Genomic DNA, 19,069 nt, shown 5'->3' on the forward strand with positions numbered 1-19,069 from the left:
ACGTTTGTGATGGATGACTCTGCACCCACAAACCCAGAACACAAAGAGAATCCATGCAACCCAGTCATATACAAACACAATACATCAAGGTGCATGCCTGTCACATCCACCACAACACTACGAGAACCGCCTGCCTGCAGTTGTTCGGTAAAGGTGATAAGTGATAAGAATCAAAGACGAATAAACAAGCCATCTCCAAACTACACAGAGCGAGCAAAAACAAGCCCACTGTGAAAAGAGACATCCTCCATCATATATGTCCAGTATGCTGGAAATCACAATTAAATGTGCAATAAAAGTGTCAATTTATTTAGACATTTCTTGGCTTTTAGTACAAGTATGTTGAATAAAATCTCTACAAGACTGCATTCATTTGATTGAAAATAGTGTAAAACAGCAAAATACAGATATATCCTTAATGAAACCCTCAGAACCTCAGAATGGGAAGAAGGTTCACCTTCCAAAAGGACAATGAACTTGAACACACAGCTAAAATAGCTCTGTTAATGCCCTTGAGTGGTCTCTGGAAAAACCTGAAAATGGCTGTCCAGTGATGGTCCCCATCTAACCTGACAGATCTGCAGAGAAAAATGGCAGAAAATTTTCTTGGCAGAACATTGTTCCATCGTACCCAAAAAGACTTGAGGCTGTATGAATGTACTGTGGGGGTGTTCCTAGATTTAAATAAAAGCTTTTTTTTTCTGTTCTATTTGCGATAAATAAGTCAGAATGGCGAGATACAAACTTGTATTTGTGAGAAAAAGGTCAGAATTGTGATATAAACTCAACAACAATTGTGAGAAAAAAAGAATTGCATGATATAAACTCGCAATTGTGAGTAAAGTCATAATTGTGAGATAAACTCGAAACGAAAAAAGCCAGAATTGCAAGATAAACTTGTATTTGCAAGAAAAAAAGTCATAATTGCATGAAATAAACTCAAGATTGTGAAAAAAAGTCAGAATTGAGAGATCTGAACAAGATGGCGCCGCGAATGGCAGCCTCTGTGCTTAGCTCTCCAGTTGTTTTAGTGTTTTTGTTCGTTTTTCCTGTTTTTTGTTTTGCAAACACGATCAGTTTTACAAGGGATGAACTGCTAAACATTAGGCAGAACATACCACAAAATCTCCTACCGGTTTTTGATTATTCGGACGTTTTGCTCAACATCATAGTTGGCGGAGCGGCGGCGCTTACCAAAGGCTTCAGGACGCGCAGGACGCGCAGGACGCGGGGGAAGCGCGCCGGCGCGCTCGTGAAGCTTCGTCAGCGTGGATTCAGGATGACACTGCCAGGCATACATTTGGCAAATCTCCGGTCTCTACCAAACAAAACGGACGAACTCCTTCTGCTCTCCCGGACAAATAAGGACTTCTCACACTCTGCTGCTCTGTGTTTCACGGAAACCTGGCTGAACGCGGCTATACCGGACAGCGCGATTCATCTCCCGGGATATCAGCTGTTCAGAGGAGACCGCGACGCAGAATCGACGGGGAAATCGCGCGGCGGCGGGACGTGCTTTTACATCAATGAGAGGTGGTGTACAGATGTAACAGTGTTAAAGAAAATATGCTGTTCTGATGTTGAAGCGCTTTTCATAAACTGTAAGCCGTTCTATTCGCCGCGAGAGTTTTGCTCGTTCATTTTCGTGAGTGTGTACATTCCACCGCAAGCGCACGTGAGCCTGGCGTTACAGAAACTCGCTGATCACATCACAGAGACAGAACAACAACACCCGGACTCTGTTTTAATCGTTCTTGGGGATTTTAATAGAGCAAATCTCTCCCGTGAACTTCCAAAATACAGACAGCACATCACATGTCCGACCAGAGATAGAAATATATTGGACCACTGTTACACCACAATAAGGAATGCATATCACTCTGTCTCACGGGCAGCTTTGGGACTTTCTGATCACTGCCTGGTTCATCTTATACCAACCTACAGGCAAAAACTTAAATCTGCTAAACCTGTAGCAAAGTCTGTAAAGAGATGGACCAACGAAACAGAGCGGGCTTTACAAGCCTGTTTCGAATGTACTGATTGGAGTGTTTTTGAAGCTGCTGCTACTGATCTGGACGAGCTTACAGAGACTGTTACTTCATATATCAGTTTCTGTGAGGATTTATGCATTCCTACCAGGACTCGCTTAACTTACAACAACGACAAACCATGGTTCACTGCAAAACTCAGACAGCTTCGTCATGTCAAAGATGATGCTTACAGGAAAGGGGACAAAGTCTTGTATAAAGAGGCCAAATACACACTGGAAAAGGAGATCAAAGTGGCAAAGAGAAATTATTCCGAAAAGATAAGGAACCAATTTCATTCCAGTGACTCTTCATCAGTGTGGAAAGGTCTAAAACACATCACCAATTACAAGACATCATCCCCCAGCACTTTGCAGAATCAGCAACTGGCAGACGATCTGAACGAGTTCTATTGTCGGTTTGAAAAGACACCATTTACACCTCCAACATCACCCCTCTCCCCCACTCCTGCAACTCCCATTCAAATCAGTGAAGATGAGGTACGCAAGGTCTTCAAAAAGAACAAAAGAAGAAAGGCACCAGGCCCTGACGGTGTCACACCAGCCTGTCTGAAAACCTGTGCAGATCAGCTGGCACCCATTTTCTCACAGATCTTCAATAGGTCTTTGGAGTTGTGTGAAGTCCCCGCCTCTCTCAAACGTTCTGAAATCATCCCCATTCCAAAGAAACCCAAAATAACAGGACTTAACGACTACAGACCTGTGGCGCTAACATCTGTCGTCATGAAGTCGTTTGAGAAACTGGTTCTGGCTTATCTGAAGGACATCACCAGACCCTCACTGGACCCCCTGCAGTTTGCTTATCGTGCAAACAGGTCTGTAGATGATGCAGTGAACATGAGTCTACATTTCATACTGCAGCATCTGGACAAATCAGGGACTTACGCGAGGATCCTGTTTGTGGACTTCAGTTCAGCCTTCAACACTATCATCCCAAACCTCCTCCTGCCCAAACTAACTCAGCTCTCTGTGCCCACATCAGTCTGTCAGTGGATCAACAGCTTCCTGACAGACAGGCAGCAGCTAGTGAGGCTGGGAAAATTCTCATCCAGCACCCGGACTATCAGCACTGGCGCCCCTCAGGGTTGTGTCCTCTCCCCACTGCTCTTCTCCCTGTATACAAATGACTGTACCTCCAAAGACCCCTCTGTCAAGCTCCTGAAGTTTGCAGACGACACCACACTTATCGGCCTCATTCAGGACGGTGACGAGTCTGCTTACAGACAGGAGGTAAAAGAGCTGGCTGTCTGGTGCAGTCATAACAACCTGGAGCTCAACACGCTCAAGACTGTGGAGATGATCATAGACTTCAGGAAAACCCCCCCTGCTCTCCCCCCACTCACCATCATGGACAGCACTGTAAACACAGTGGAGTCATTCAGGTTCCTTGGCAACACCATCTCTCAGGACCTGAAGTGGGACATTCACATAGACTCCATTGTGAAAAAGGCCCAGCAGAGGCTGTACTTCCTCCGCCAGCTGAGGAAGCTCAACCTGCCACAGGAACTGCTGAAACAGTTTTACTCTGCCATCATTGAATCCGTCCTCTGCACTTCAATTACTGTCTGGTTCAGCTCAGCTACAAATTCTGATCTCAGAAGACTACGTCGGATAGTCCGGACTGCTGAGCGAATCATTGGTACTACCCTCCCTACCCTTCAAGATCTGTACTTATCCAGAGTACGAAAAAGGGCTGCCAAAATTACTCTGGACCCCTCACATCCAGCACACTCACTTTTTGAACTGTTACCATCCGGTCGGCGCTACAGAGCACTGAGCACTAGAACGACCAGACACCGAAACAGTTTCTTTCCTCAGGCAATCCATCTCATGAACACTTGATCGTGGAACATACAACACTATACATTCTTTATTCATTTTTCCGTTATTTATTTAAAGCACATACTTACTTCCATTCAAATGTCTTTGCTATTTTTGCACATTGTCTGTCTTGTATACTTGTATATTGTTCTTTTTATAATATGTATCGTCTTGTCACTGTCATTCTGTAGCACTGTGGAGCTCTGTCACAAAAACAAATTCCTAGTATGTGCAAACATACCTGGCAATAAAGCTCATTCTGATTCTGATTCTGATTCTGATTCTGATATAAACTCGCATTGCATGAAAAAAGTCCGAATTGTGAAATATAAACTTGTATTTGCAAGAATTTGCAAGATAAAAACTCACAATTGCGAGAAAAAAGTCAGAATTGCGAGATACAAATTCATAATTGTGAGAAAAGTCAGAACTGCAAGATATAAACTGCCAAATGCAAGAAAAAAAAGAAACAGAATTACATGATATAAACTTGCATTTGGACTGGACTGGTTTTTATGTTTTATGTTTCTAGATTAAAAAAAGCTTTTGACACTACTGATTTTGGCTTATTAATGATGAAACTAGAGAAATATGGTATAAGAGCTTTCACCTGGATAAAAAGTTTCCTTGATGACTGATATCAATACTACTTGTACAAAATTACTTGTGGTGTTCCGCAAGGTTCGGTGCTAGGCCCTAAAGTATCTGTACTGTACATAAAGATTTGTAAAGTGTCTAAAGTAAAAAAAAAAAAATGGTTTTGTTTTCTGATGAAAAAAATTTGGAAGAGCTTCTGAATACAGTGGAAATCAAATTGATGGTATTAAAAAGGATAATAGACATTCATTAAATTTTAAGTAAAACGAAGTTTATAATGTTTACTAATCAACAAAGTAACGATAAAGTTAAATTAAGAATTAAAAATGAGGAAATAGAAATTTTTGGGTGTTATAACTGATCATAAATTATGTTGGAAACAACATATCAATCATGTAAAAACAAAAATGTCCAAATCATATATAAACATATTTTGATTGAAAAAACGTTATCTATTTTGTAGTGTATTGCGCGCTCATAGTTCCATACATTACTTATTGTGTGGAGGTGTGGGGTCATCCATATAAAAATAATATAAATCCAATATATATGTTACTAACGAAAGCTATAAGGTTTGTTAAAAGGGCTGATTATTATGAACCAACAAATAAATTGTTTATTAAATTACATGCTTTAAAATTTGTAGATTTAGTTGATTTATATACACCACAGATAACATACAAAGTTTATAATAATTTACTTCCAAATTGTATTCAGAGGCTGAATCTATGAGGTTGTCTATGAGGACCGAAATAAAAGTATTGATCGATTGATCACTGCCTAAGGTGCTTCAGCTATGTACCGAGTTAAGGGTATGTATACTTATGCATTTTTTGTTTGGTAAATTTGCTAACCTATCAGAAATCTATTTTTGCTTTGTCATTCTAGTGAATGAAGTGTAGCTTGATGAGAAAAAGCAATTTAACAATAGACTGCAACAACTAAATGTGAAAAAAGAAGGGGTATGAATAATTTTAAATGGCTATATAAATTAATTAAATATACTTATTTTAAATGTTTGATTACAAAAAATAAATGAATACCTTTTATGCTCTTGATTTCATTAAAAAACAAAAACCTTAATCCTTTAAAGATTCAAAGATTTTTATTTCAATCCTGTTATGTTCTATCCTGTTACATCTCGCAGTTTCTAAACTTGACCAGCAGATATTTCTAAAAGTTTGGTACACACTTTTACAGAAATATGTCTTTAAACTACTACCCAAGCATATTTATTAAAAACTCAGGGTAACAGGAATGTATAAAAGGAATGCTCCAGGATACTACACTGCCATTCAAAAGTTTGGGATCAGTAAGGTTTTTAATGTTTTTTTTTCAAAGAAGTCTCTTCTGCTCATTAAGACTGCATTTATTTGATCAAAAATACAGGACAAAGCTGTAATATTGTGAAATATTATTACGATTTAAAATAACAGTTTTCTATTTTAATAGACTTTAAAATATAATTTATTCCTGTGATGAAAAACAAAATTTCCAACATCATTACTCTTAGTCTTTAGCGTCACATGATTCTTCAGAAATCATTCTAAGATAATGTATTATCAATGTTGAAAACAGTTGTACTACTGAATATTCCTTTTTTTTTGGAACATACTTTTTCGGGATTATTTTATGAAAAAAAAAAAAGATTTAAACAGAAATCTTTACTGGTTCAAGGGTTTGGGGTCTTTTTTCTTTCATTTTTTTTTCAAAGAAATTAATCCTTTTATTCAAAAAGACTGTTCAATTGATAAAAAGTGATAGTAAAGACCTATATTAATAGAAAATATTTATATTTGTAATTTTTTTTATTACCAAAGAATCCTGAAAAGGGCATCACAGGTTTCCAACACTGATTTCTGAATGATCATGTGACAATGAAGACTGGGAGTAATGATGCTGAAAATCCAGCTTTGATCACAGAAATAAATGATATTTTAAAGTATATTAAAATTGTTATTTTAGATTGCAATAATTTCACAATTTAACAGTTTTTTCTGTATTTTTGATCAAATAAATGCAGCCTTGATTAGCAAGAATCTTTAAAAAAATATTGAAAATCGTACTGATCCTAAACTTTTGAACGGCAGTGTATGTTAAACAGTGGCTCTAATAACATACTGTAATGTGCATTGAAACCCATGTCATTATGGAAAACCAGCAGTCAAATGAGAGTGGGCGAATTATTACATCTCGAAAACACTTCGAGAGGCTGTTAACGAATCTGAAAAAAACAGGGTTGGATAAGGTCACCGTTGCACAATGCGAAGTTATGCTGGTGCTAAGCGGTGTCTATATATAAACCCAATCCAATCCCCCACCTGACATGAGCCAGCTAAGTGCAGACAACCAGACAATTCAGAAAGATGGATTTGTGTTGAATAAGAGGCAATATTAGCGAACCAAAGTTTTCTTCGAGAACCCTCCATTTTTATTTCCGCCACAGAAATGAGGGAGACTAAATCACACATTAAGTGACGGTTCAATGTGACAGGAAGGCAATATTCAAACCAGAAATAATGAGAGCAGTTTAACAGTAATAGGTTATAGATGGCACCTGGGACTTCACAGTGGTTCTCTATCAGGATTGACATCAGCTGCGCTGCTTTTTTGCTTCACTGCAAAACAGGAGTTTTTAGGTAATTTGAGGCTGTCTGGCAAGACGCCGCATGAGAATTCAATTCCTGTCTTGAGGAGGAGAGGATGTAAAGAAGGAAAGAGGCAGGAAAGGAAATTATAACCTGCTCTCTCACACAATAAATCACATAAAGACATGTGCGGCAATGAATCTTAAAGTTGCCATCACAATCAGGAGAAATTTTTATTAGTCAAGGGGCATTTTATAAACTCGATATACAAGCACAAGGAAAAAGAAACTCTGGAGGTGAAGGAACCTGTTTCCAAAGGAACTAGCTGTGACTGCCCAGTAAACGCAACACAAGCTCCTCGTCTTCAGCCAGCGAGAGGCCAGTGTCCAGAGGAGTTATTGTGGACTCCTTCCTGGGCTTCTTGCTGCCCACCTTTGTCTGCTGTACTTCATCATCACTATCATCATCCTCACTGCTGAAACTTCTCTTCCTGCCGCCGTGGTCTGATGAATCGCTGCAAAGACAAAGACAGAACAAGGGTTATAGGGAAGAAAGGCTAGCTATACACTAAAGAGTGGGGCAAGATGTGTCAGTGTCAGTATATATAAAAGTTAAAGGAACACTCCATTTTTTTTTTTGGAAAGGCTCATTCTCCAACTCCCCCCGAGTTAGTTAATTGAGTTTTACCATTTTGAAATCCATTCAGCCGTTCTCCTGTTCTGGCGATATCACTTTTAGCATAGCTTAGCATAGATCATTGAATCCTATGAGACCAATATAGCACCGCTTCGCGTCGTGCCTAACAACGCCCTCCAGCCGTGATTTATTCACGATACAGCACGGCCTCAAGTACCTTATTGCTTTTATAAAACGGTTACCACACAATAAAAATATTAAAATCAAAAATATATATTAATTTATATATATTAGGTTGTACATTTTCATAAAGTAAAATCATTAACTGCCTTCCACTGTAAAAGTAGTCCCTAACTGCAACAGCTGTGTTTACGTTGCTAAGGGTGGTTGCTAAGGGGGCTCAATGATTCACAAAACCGTTGAGTGAAGCGGTCATAGCAGTGCCGTATCATGAATACGACACAGCTGCTGACCAATCAGAATTGAGGAATGGAACTAACCGTTTTATAATGTTAAAAAAAGATTTCTATTTGAAATAAATGTTGTTCTTTTTAACTTTTTGTTCAAAGAATTTAGGAAAGGAAATTTCACTTAAATTTTGTTTCCAACATTGATAATAAATCAGCATATTAGAATGATATCTGAAGGATCATGTGACCCTAAAGACTGAAGTACTGATGCTGAAAGTTCTGCTTTGCATCACAGAATTAAAATCTATTTCAATGTATATTTTACAATATTATCAGTAATAATAAATATATATATTTTTATATTTAAATGTTTAAAGTAGTCTCTAATGCTTATTTGGTCATGAATATAGAACAAACAGTAATATTGTGAAATATTATTACAATTTAAATTAAATTTCTACTTAAATATATTTAAAAATGCAATTTACTTATGTGATTGGAAATGTGAATTTATTTTTATTTTATTTAAAGGGATAGTTCACCCAAAAATGATAATTTGATGTTTATTTGCTTGCCCCCAGGGCATCAAAGATGTAGGTGACTTTGTTTCCTCAGCAGAACACAAACAAAGATTTTTAACAAAAACCGGTGCAGTCTGTCAGTCAAATAATGGCAGTCAATGGTTACCAAATCTTTAGAGGAAAGAAAAACATACACAGACAAATACAAATTACGCCCTGCAGCTTGTGATGATACACTGATGTCCTAAGACAGGAAACGATCATTTTTTGTGAGAAACTGAACAGTATTTATATCATTTTTTACCTTTGATACACAGCCACGTCCATCTCTCCTGAGCACGAGTTTAGCTTTCGGCTCGTTACAGGTGAACGCGCTCTGGCGTAGTATACGTAAACGCCAGAAGCTATCTGTCGCGTGTATACGACACTCATTGTTTACAGTGCACACAGACTGTGGATATAGCGGCTATTCAAAATGGTAATTACTTGCGTTTATCCTGATTGTTCAAACCGATTTAAAGCTAAAAGATTACATTTGCTTGCGCAAACTCATCCAGGGCTTTTAACCGATTTCCCCTTACGGCGTTTGCGTATACTACGCCAGAGCGCATATGTAATGGAGGCCAGAGACGCACTAGCGACTGACGCTAGAGGTTGCAGCCTTTAGCCTCCTTGTTAGTGCGTCCGCCTCCCGTGCCGGAGACCCGGGTTCGAGACCTGCTCGGAGCGGTTGTGGTAGGACCCGGGTGTGAGGGGTTATGCATACACATGTCACGAGCCGGATGATGAGCTCGTACTCAGGACAGATGGACATGGCTGTGTATCAAAGGTAAAAAAAGATATAAATACTGTTCAGTTTCTCACAAAAAACGGTCGTTTCATGTCTTAGGACATCAATGTATCGTCACGAGCCACAGGGTGTAATTTGGATTTGTCTGTGCATGTTTTTGTTTACTTTTAAAGGTTTGGTGCCCATCCACCTCTATTATTTGGCTGGCAGACTGCACTGGTTTTTGTTAAAAATCTTCGTTTGTGTTCTGCTGAGGAAACAAAGTCACCTACACCTTGGATGCCCTGGGGGTAAGCAGATAAACATCAAATTTTCATTTTTGGGTGAACTATCCCTTTAATTTTCTGCATCATTACTCCGGACTTTAGTGTCACATGATTCTTCAGAAATTATTGTAATAAGCTGAGAAAAATAAAAAATATATATTAATGTTAACGTTGATTTTTCCCCCCAATGTTAAAACCAGTTGAACTGATTAATATTTTTGTGGAAAATTGTTACATTTTTTAGGACTCTTTGACAAACAAAGTTGAAAAGAACAGCATTATTTGAGATTGAAATCTTGTAACATAATACATGTTTTGATGATCACTTTTAACAATTTAATTTATTCTTTCTAAATAAAAGTATTAATTTACTTAAAAAATACTGACCTCAAACTTTTAAATTATATAGTATAAGCAAATTACTTTAAAAGGTGAAAATAACTCACTTCAATATATGTGATCCTTGACCACAAAACCAGTCTTAAGTAGTACAGGTAAATTTGTAGCAATAGCCAAGAATACATTGCATGCCTTTGGCTTTTATGCCAAAAATCATCAGGTTATTAAGTAAAGATCATGTTCCATGTAAATTTACGATTTTCTCAATATTCAGACTTTTTTGCACCTTCAGATTCCAGATTTTCAAATAGTTGTATCTTGGCCAAATATTGTCCTATCCTAACAAACCATACATAAATGGAAATGTAATTTATTCAACGTTCAGTTTATTATTTCAGATTATTAATTTATATCAATAAAAACCCCTTTATGACTGGTTTTGTGGTCTAGGGTCACTTATATATTTTTGTTTTTATAAATAAGCTACTTTAATATTTTGAATATTAAAGCTTGCTAGGATGTATCATGGATATCTTTAAGAAAATTTAAATAAAAATGTGAAATGGGATTCTGCAATATTGAAATGTTTTTTTATATTATGTTCATCATTCTTGAAAAAACATCTTGCTTTAAAAATGCTGGTTTTTGAGAAGAAAACTTTATAAGACACCTTGAAACATAATTAGGTATATTTGTTGAACCTGAATCTAATTTCCCTTTGCCTAGAGGACAACTTCAGAAAAAGTGGCACAGCCTATCCTATCCCATCCCCTACTTGTAAACACAAGAGATCCTGTGATGTGCTACTTTTATTTCATCTCTAAACACAACAGCAGCTTTCAGCTGTCAATCTGAGATCACGAAGCAAGGATATGCGCTGAGCTAGGAAGGACTTTCCTTGAGCTGTCTGAAACTTCTTTGGAGAACGTGCATTTGCAAAACAAGGCATTGATCATTTCCCACAGGACCACTGATGCACCAAAGCACTTGCGAAAGCAATCATGTGAGATACATCTAGGAGGCATTGACAATTCCTATCACCAGTTGAGGTGAATGGGATTTTTAATGTACCGGCCCATGCGGGTGACCTTGATAGCCAATGCAGACGATTCCTTACTTAATTAAATGAGGCTGGAATGGTGCATTCATGCACATCCAGGGCAACTAATACTATTAAGGTCCTGTCAAGAGACTCTGAGGTGTGAAAAGCTGTCCTCTGGTCTATAAGAGTCACATTTATAACAAGAACAAAAGTTCAGTTGTTGAAGGAAGGAAAGTTATTGGACTTCCACCATTTTCGGAGTCTTGGACTTATTTTAAGCTGTTTAATTATGAAAAGTTACAGGTTTTCTGGCACACACTGTGAGTGCTAGAAATCTCAAGTGCTAGACTGTTTAAAGCATGTTTTGATGAGAGCTTTCTGTGCCTTCTTTGCAACAGATAAGGTTTTATATGTCATGAGATATGTAGACAGAAGTTATTTATTAGGGATCTAAAGTCTAAATCTAAAGTGGTTGCTGCACAGCTCTTTTACATAATAAAACCATCAAGAAAGCAGAAAGGATGACAGATCAGCACAGGATCTAATTAAGATAGAAGGTCTAAAATGGCCTTAACTTAATTAAACGAGTTAAGACATGAATGGTGTACTCATCCAGGACAACTAATGTCATTAAAGTTCTGTCCAGAGACCACCTGAAGGTGGGAAAATCCATCCTCTGCACTATAGCAGTCAGGGTTGTCAGTGTTGCACACATCATTAAGGTGTTAAGGGCTTCTGGTTATTTTGAGTTTCAAATCGCTGGCTATATTCGACCAGCTCAATAACTCAGGATTAGGAATGTGCAAAAAGGAGTAGCTAAATAAAGCACTGCTGGTAAAAATATCAAAATTAAAGTGTAAACTCAGCAAAAATCTAAATTCGGTCATCATATACTCATGTCACAGTCTACAATAGAAGTCAATGGGTATTAAAACTTTTACCAAATATGTAGTCATACAGGTACAGAATGACATAAGGGTGAGTACTTTAGGAACACAGTTTATCAGGGTTCATACAGAAGACTTTTAAGGACTTCTCAAGTACTACTTTTTTGATTTTCAAGGACTTCAATCAGTGATCTCACTTATCAAACAATATCTTATCTTTTAAATTAAGCAAATATAAAAGATAAATACGCTAATAAATTGATAGGCAAAATTCCGATCTAAACTAAATGACTCACAAACCCGCTCTGAAATCCCCATCTAAATCAAAAAAGACCTTGCATGCTGTAAACCTATAGAGGGTTTGCACTTACGTCACAATATGGTCAGTTACCTGGATGTGCGGCCATATTGGTGATACTCGGATGTAAACAACAGCATGAACTGCATGGTTAATGTACTACTGAATACATTGGTTCTGCTCATTTATACTGTCTAAATCATATATGTGAAATATGCTAAATCATACAGAGAAGGATTTAGTAAGCAGGAAAGGGCACAATATTTCGACAAACTAAAGTTAATAGGTGGTAAAGATATGTGCGAGCAGTATTAATTAAGACATTAGCCTAATATTTTACCTACCAGACTGGAAATGATAAGAACAAACAGAAACGTTGTTAAGATTAATGCCCTGGAAATCGTGGTTCAGTTTGGTCAATTACATAAGTCTTTTGTTCCTCAGATACTTTGCACTCTTATGCTTAATTTGTTATAACTTTTGGCAATCTATAGTACTCCAAATGTTTTTCCAGACTGACCAATTAGTACAGCCCAAAACATGACAATAATCGACCATTTTCAACAGCAATAATCAGCAAAATATGCAAGTCTCAGTTTACAATCAGTGTTGCCAATATGGCCCATTAATGACACGTCCTGATAACACTCTATTGTACTCACAAAACAATATTAGAAACTTTAAAAATGTCAAAATAGAGGCACTTTAAAATGTGTGTGTGTGTGTGTGTGTTTAAATCTCCAGGCTTGCTGTGCTTAGTTGAAGGGCAGCACAATTTTGTGATTATATATCAATATGACTATGACTACTACTAATAGTTTGTTTGTTAATTAATTTAAATTTTTTAAAGGTATGTTAGTATTAAGGCTATTTACATGGAAAACACAATGTTAGCAGTATAAGCCATAAACATTTTAATTATTATATAAAGCATTTTACATTTTTTGGGCAGTGTTATAAAAATTAGCCAATAGGCTGCATAAAAATATTAAAACAAGAATTATTAACATTTACATTTCCGCAACACTTTACAATAAGGTTCATTAGTTAACATAGTTAACTACATTAGTTAACATTACCTAAGAAGGAACAATACTTCTACAACATTTAATAATCTTAGTTAAATTTTAATTTCAGCATTTACTAATGCATTATTAAAAAAAGTTGTGTTTGTTAACATTAGTTAATGCACTGTGAACTAACATGAACAAAACGACTGTATTTTTATTAACTAACATTAACAAAGATGAATAGTGTAATACATGTATTGTTCATTGTTCATTCATGTTAGTAAAATTATAATATTTATATTTATAACAATGACATATTTTTAAAAAATAGTCATAATTTTACAGTTTAATCGTAACATAAAAATACTAATTTTTATGGCCGTCTTAATTTCTTTATTTTCAACAACAAACCATCAAGCTATTATTTTCTTAGTGCAGAGTCCTTAAAATTTTTTGTTGACAAAAACCATTTTATTTGAAGCTACCTAAAAACGGTGCAGATCACAAGCTGTTTGAGTTTAAACACAGTGCCGCTCTTTACTCTAAAACATGCAGCAAATATTTATTTAAATCACAGCTTTTAAGATTTAATAATCGCACTAATATATACCGCAAAAACAGTTTATTTCAATTGTTGGATTCCCTAATGTAATTTGTTAACTCCTGCAAGTCAATCAATGAGCCAGTTAACTAAACTTGAGAAAGAATAGTTACAAAGAGAGTCGTAAATGAATAATTCAGGATTGACAGATACCTAAATTGATACCTCATGAACCTTTACAAATGGACCACTCAATCGTTTTACAGTAACTCAGCATTCATTGCAACTGCACTCTCCCTTTAAGGAATATTTCCAAAGATTTGCCCAGCATCTTGCTATTCTGGACACAAAGCGCTGGCAGGGGCAGAGGTGAGGCAGGGCCAATAAGATCCCATTAGATTTATGGGAGGGGGGTATCTGTCAAGACAGCAAAGCAGGAAGACAGGTACCGCAACAGGAAAGAGCTCAGGGTTAGTGACGCCTCTGGCTCCCGTCCCAAACACCAGCCTTCGATATGACGGAAAAGAAAATGGGCGAGCGAGCCAAAGGAAGAGGAAGAAAGAGAGATTTATCAGATTTACAACGCAGGAGCCTCTCCTGCATTCAGTAAGTGTAGCCATGCAGTAAACACACCGCACCAAGTCATTAATCAGAGCCACTGCTGCTGTCTATGCCGTCTCACCTGCACTGCTACACCCAAAGTGTTTGTGTGTGTCAGTGAGCGTTCTTAATGCACGTACATGAATGAATGACAGAAAAACAGAGACATAAAGGTACGGGCCGACAGATGGAAAGACGATGGCGAATGAGAACCGAGGACGTGATCAGGGTTTTACAAGAGAGGATTGAATGAAAGATGAAAAACGAGAGTGAGAAAAAAAACAAAAACGGATAACGTATGGTCCTGCCTCTTACTTTAAATCTGGATGTAATTATGCATTTTATAGATTATCTACAGCCAACTAAAGGATCTGTGGTTAATGCTGCCATGGGGAAAATGAATCATCATGAATCATTTTCCCCTGTAGAGGGATACCTCCTCCAAGAGGCAATTCTGCAGCAGACCTCAGTACAAAAAGAACACCGGATCAGCATGCCTGAGCCTAATCGAACACTACAAACTCAATACAAGCAGAGAGAGCTGAGAAAGCCGAGGCAGTAATTAAGTATCAGAAGAATCAATTCCTCATTTCGGAATAATTACGGCCTCGTGATATGGTGTCAAACTGATTGGCTTGATTTACTAGCGTAATGGTTTTCCACTAACACAAAGCCCTGCATACCTCCGCAATGTAATGATAAGGGAAAAATATGATATTTGGTCCAACGCTCAAATATAGGCATTCAATTGTGCTCTGCGTAATTAGAAACTTTGTATTTTAGACGATCAATATCCTTTGGGCCACGTCTTGTGCATTTTTAACGCTCCTAGCTTTTTGTGAAAAACTCAATCAGTCTTTATTGAGATGAATCAGAGGTTTGAGAGACGAAATTGCTGTATGACCTTGGAAAGTGGTGAAAGTCATTCATGCTGTTCACAAAAGTTTTACTCTTACCCTTCTTCCTCTTCAGAGGATTCAGAGTTGCGGATTTTGTCTGGGTCAGGAAGTGTGCTGGGGTCAAATTCTTCATCCGCACCTGACAGATACGCCTCCCCATCATCATCTTCATCATCATCATCATTTTTCTCCTGTGCGACAGAGGGAAGACATTAAATTACATACTGTGCATCAGTAATACTGATTATCTGATCTATTCTCTATTAACTATATTATATCTTATATGGCGGCAGCTTTTGCAATTAAAGGGTTAGTTCTGAAATTCTGTCATTAAATACTCACCCTAATGTTGTTCCAAACCTGTAAGAATCTTCTTCAGAACACAATTTAAGATATTTTTGATGAAATCCGAGAGCTTTTTGACCCTGCATAGACAGCAACGCCAGTACTACATTCAAGGCCCAGAAAGGTAGTAAGGATACTGTTAAAATAGCGATATCAGTGGTTCAACCATAATTTTACGAAGCTACAAGAATACTTTTTGTTCACAAAGAAAAAAAAAAGACAAAAATAATGAATTTATTCAACAATTTCTTTTTTTCTGTATCAGTCTTCTTCGAAGATGTCCCATGTCAGATTCGTTGCTGTCTATGCAGGATCAAAAAGCTCTCAGACTTCATCAAAAATATCTTAATTTGTGTCTTGAAGATGAACTAAGCTATGGGTTTGGAACGACATGAGGGTGAGTAATTAATGACAGAATTTAAATTTTTGGGTGAACTATTCTTTTAAGGCACTACTATGAACCTTTTTGAGACACATAAGGTGCAAAGATGTCCTTTTAAGGGTACTGCCCCTGTGATGAACTGTTGAACCCCTAAAGATACAAATTTCTCAGGTGCACAAGCTGAGAAACTGACATTAAGAATGTTAATGGATCAATCTCGCTAGGTATTATAAACATACTTGTGGCCATTAGAGTTCCTTCACATCCTGCTCAATGGACACCATCTCTCTAAATATGTCAGCTCTTTGATCATTTACAACCAAAGAGTGTCCGTTTCCTCCAGCGATAGTGGTGAAGAATCGATTTCAGCCCTGTCTTTGTTCATTAAAAGTTTCAAAAACCTAACAACTCAGACCTTGGGCTGGTCACAACCAGCTTTATTTTCCCACTGGTCTGCGCCACCTTCAGACTGACTTGCTGTGCCCTCAGGCAAGCTTCTTAATCCGGGTCTGGTCTATGGTGTGCAGCCTGACCTGTGTTCTGACCTTTTTCTCTTTGGTTTAAGACAGGAAAAAAAAAAACAAATGCCTGCGGCCAAGCAGTTTTCGACCTTGTTTCTTACACAGAACACCATACATCTACATTTACACTTTGTAAATTCACAGATCTACAGTACTAAGCACATCTAAACAGATCTCACCTTGCAGAATCAGCAAAATTGTAACTATTGGACCAAAATAAGAGGGATCATACAAAATGCATGTTATTTTTTATTTAGTACTGACCTAAATAAGATAGTCCTCATTAGAGATGTTTACATATAATCCACAAGAGAAAATAATAGTTGAAATTATAAAAATGAGTCTATCCCCATTCAAAAGTTTACACTTGATTCTTAATACTGTGTTATTTCCAGAATGATACACAGCTGTGTTTTTGTCTGTTTGTTTATTTAGTGATAGTTGTTCATAAGTCCCTTGCTTGTCCTGAACAGTTAAACTGTCTACTGTTCTTCAGAAAAAGCCTTCAGGTCCCACAAATTCTTTGGTTTATTAGCATTTTGTGTGTATCTGAACCCTTTCCAACAATGACTGATCCGTCTTTTCACACTGAGGACAACTGAGGGACAACTGATGCAACTATTACAGAAGTTCCAAATGCTCACTGATACATTAAGAGCTGGGGGTGAAAACTTTTTGAATTTGCAGAGCAGGGCAAATGTAACTTATTTTGTCTTCTCTGAGACATCCAAGTATCTTTTGTAGCTTCTGAAGGGCAGTACTAAATAAAACAAAAATGATATTTACACATCTTCATTCTGATCAAAAGTTTTCACCCCTGCCTCTTAATGCTTTGTTTTTCCTTCTGGAGCATCAGTGAGCATTTGAACCTTCTGTAATAGTTGCATATGAGTCCCTCAGTTGTCCTCAGTGTAAAAAGATGGGTATCAAAAACACAGTCATTGTTGGAAAGGCTTCAAATACACAAATGGCTGAAAAAAAAAAATCTAAGAATTTGTGGAATTTTTTTGAACAACAGCAACTGTTCAGGACAAACAAGAGACTCATCACTACAACTATCACTAAACAAAAAAAAAAGAAAAAAAAAAAAGAAAACAGCTGTAGATCATTCAGGTAGCAACACAGTATTAAGAAACAAGTGTATGAAAACTTTTGAACATAAATTCAACTATTTTCTCTTGTGGACTATATGTCTTTTAACATCATTTATGTGAAATATCTTTTTCAAGTCAGTACTAAATAATAAATAACATGCATTTTGTATGATCCCTTATGTTTGGTGTATGCAAAATATATGTAAAATTTTGACCTCAACTGTATTTCAGATAAGGTGACAAAATGAAAATCATCTAAGTCTTCATGTCTAAATGGGTGGTACTTGGTCTGAATAATCTACAGTGTAAAACAGCTTTTTTCCATCAAAGATTTGATTAGGGGGGCGTGTATATCTGTGCTTGGACCTGATATGGGGTCTGTTCAGGTACGGGGTACTCTGTATTCAGCGGTGCTTCTGCCTGTGCTGTAATCTAATCATGCTTTGTAAGACCCATTTGAATTCTGCTGACAGACCTGCGCTTTGAACAGATGCGTCTATGTGTGCTGAATAACGCCAGAAAACGAGAACAGCCATAAACGCCGGTCAGTATGAAAGACTCTGGAGTACAGTGAGAACTTCAAACTAGAAATAACAACATGAGGGTGAGCAATTAATGACAATCTATTTTCTCAAATGTCTTGAGAGGAGCCCCAAAAGAAGCGAAACTGACAGGAAATTAAGCAGCACTGCTATCTGTTACAACACATGCTGTCAAAAGGACGATTCAATAGCTCTCTAAATTAATCTGGACCATGTGTAACGATGGACAGATCAACCACCAGTTGGGCTGTTAAGTTGAAGGAATGAGTGAACGCTAAAAGAGCGCTGAGATTCATTGTTAGCGTGGTGATGAATAGTCACGCGTTCTCGGACAGGCTGCTGCATTGATCAGATGACAAACGAGAGGAGAGCAGCAGCTGCATTTCCATATGGATGCGCAGAGCTCAATCCCCCAGCGAGGACAGGCAGAGAGAGACGGGACACATGACAGCTGCCATCCTGTGAATTATGCGATGTCTGCGGGAGGGAAAGGCCAAAGACTGAGGGGCATCTCTCCCCTCTGACTTCCTGACAAGAGTTCCTCATTTCAAATCATAAACCATTTTATGGACCATTCAACTCATTGAAATTTCTTTAAATGTACTGTTGCTTTAATTCACATACATTACCAGCTCTCATTAGTTTGAGCTAAGGCTGACGTACCTCTTGACGATGTTTATTTCGAGCTGCCTTATCCTTCAGTCTTTTCTCCTGTTGAAAACAAAAGAAAAAAAGCAATGACTTAATAAATAGGTTCTCAGGTACACAGGTTTGCTCATGGCACAATCTCATAAACATGTCAAACAGCCAGGGTTGAAATGATTATACAGTCTAGGGGAAAAGAAAGCACAATTTAACTTCAGTGTTCTGCATTTCTTTTGGAGAGAGAATGA

General features: G+C 37.4%; 1 protein-coding gene across 1 annotated transcript in view; it reads right to left on the reverse strand.

Moving 5' to 3' along the window:
- Positions 1-7,374: 7,374 nt before the first annotated feature.
- Positions 7,375-19,069, reverse strand: part of LOC141292004 (probable ATP-dependent RNA helicase DDX10) — a 41,046-nt gene continuing 29,351 nt past the window's right edge. Inside the window, exons 16-18 of the mRNA XM_073823982.1 lie at positions 18,840-18,887; positions 15,350-15,483; positions 7,375-7,567 (exon numbers count right to left, since the gene is read on the reverse strand). Coding sequence (XP_073680083.1) covers positions 7,375-7,567; positions 15,350-15,483; positions 18,840-18,887 — 375 coding nt within the window. The remainder of the gene's footprint in view (positions 7,568-15,349; positions 15,484-18,839; positions 18,888-19,069) is intronic.

The sequence above is a fragment of the Garra rufa genome, chromosome 19 (genome assembly GCF_049309525.1).
Source record: "Garra rufa chromosome 19, GarRuf1.0, whole genome shotgun sequence".
In the NCBI taxonomy this organism is placed as follows: Eukaryota; Metazoa; Chordata; class Actinopteri; order Cypriniformes; family Cyprinidae; genus Garra; species Garra rufa.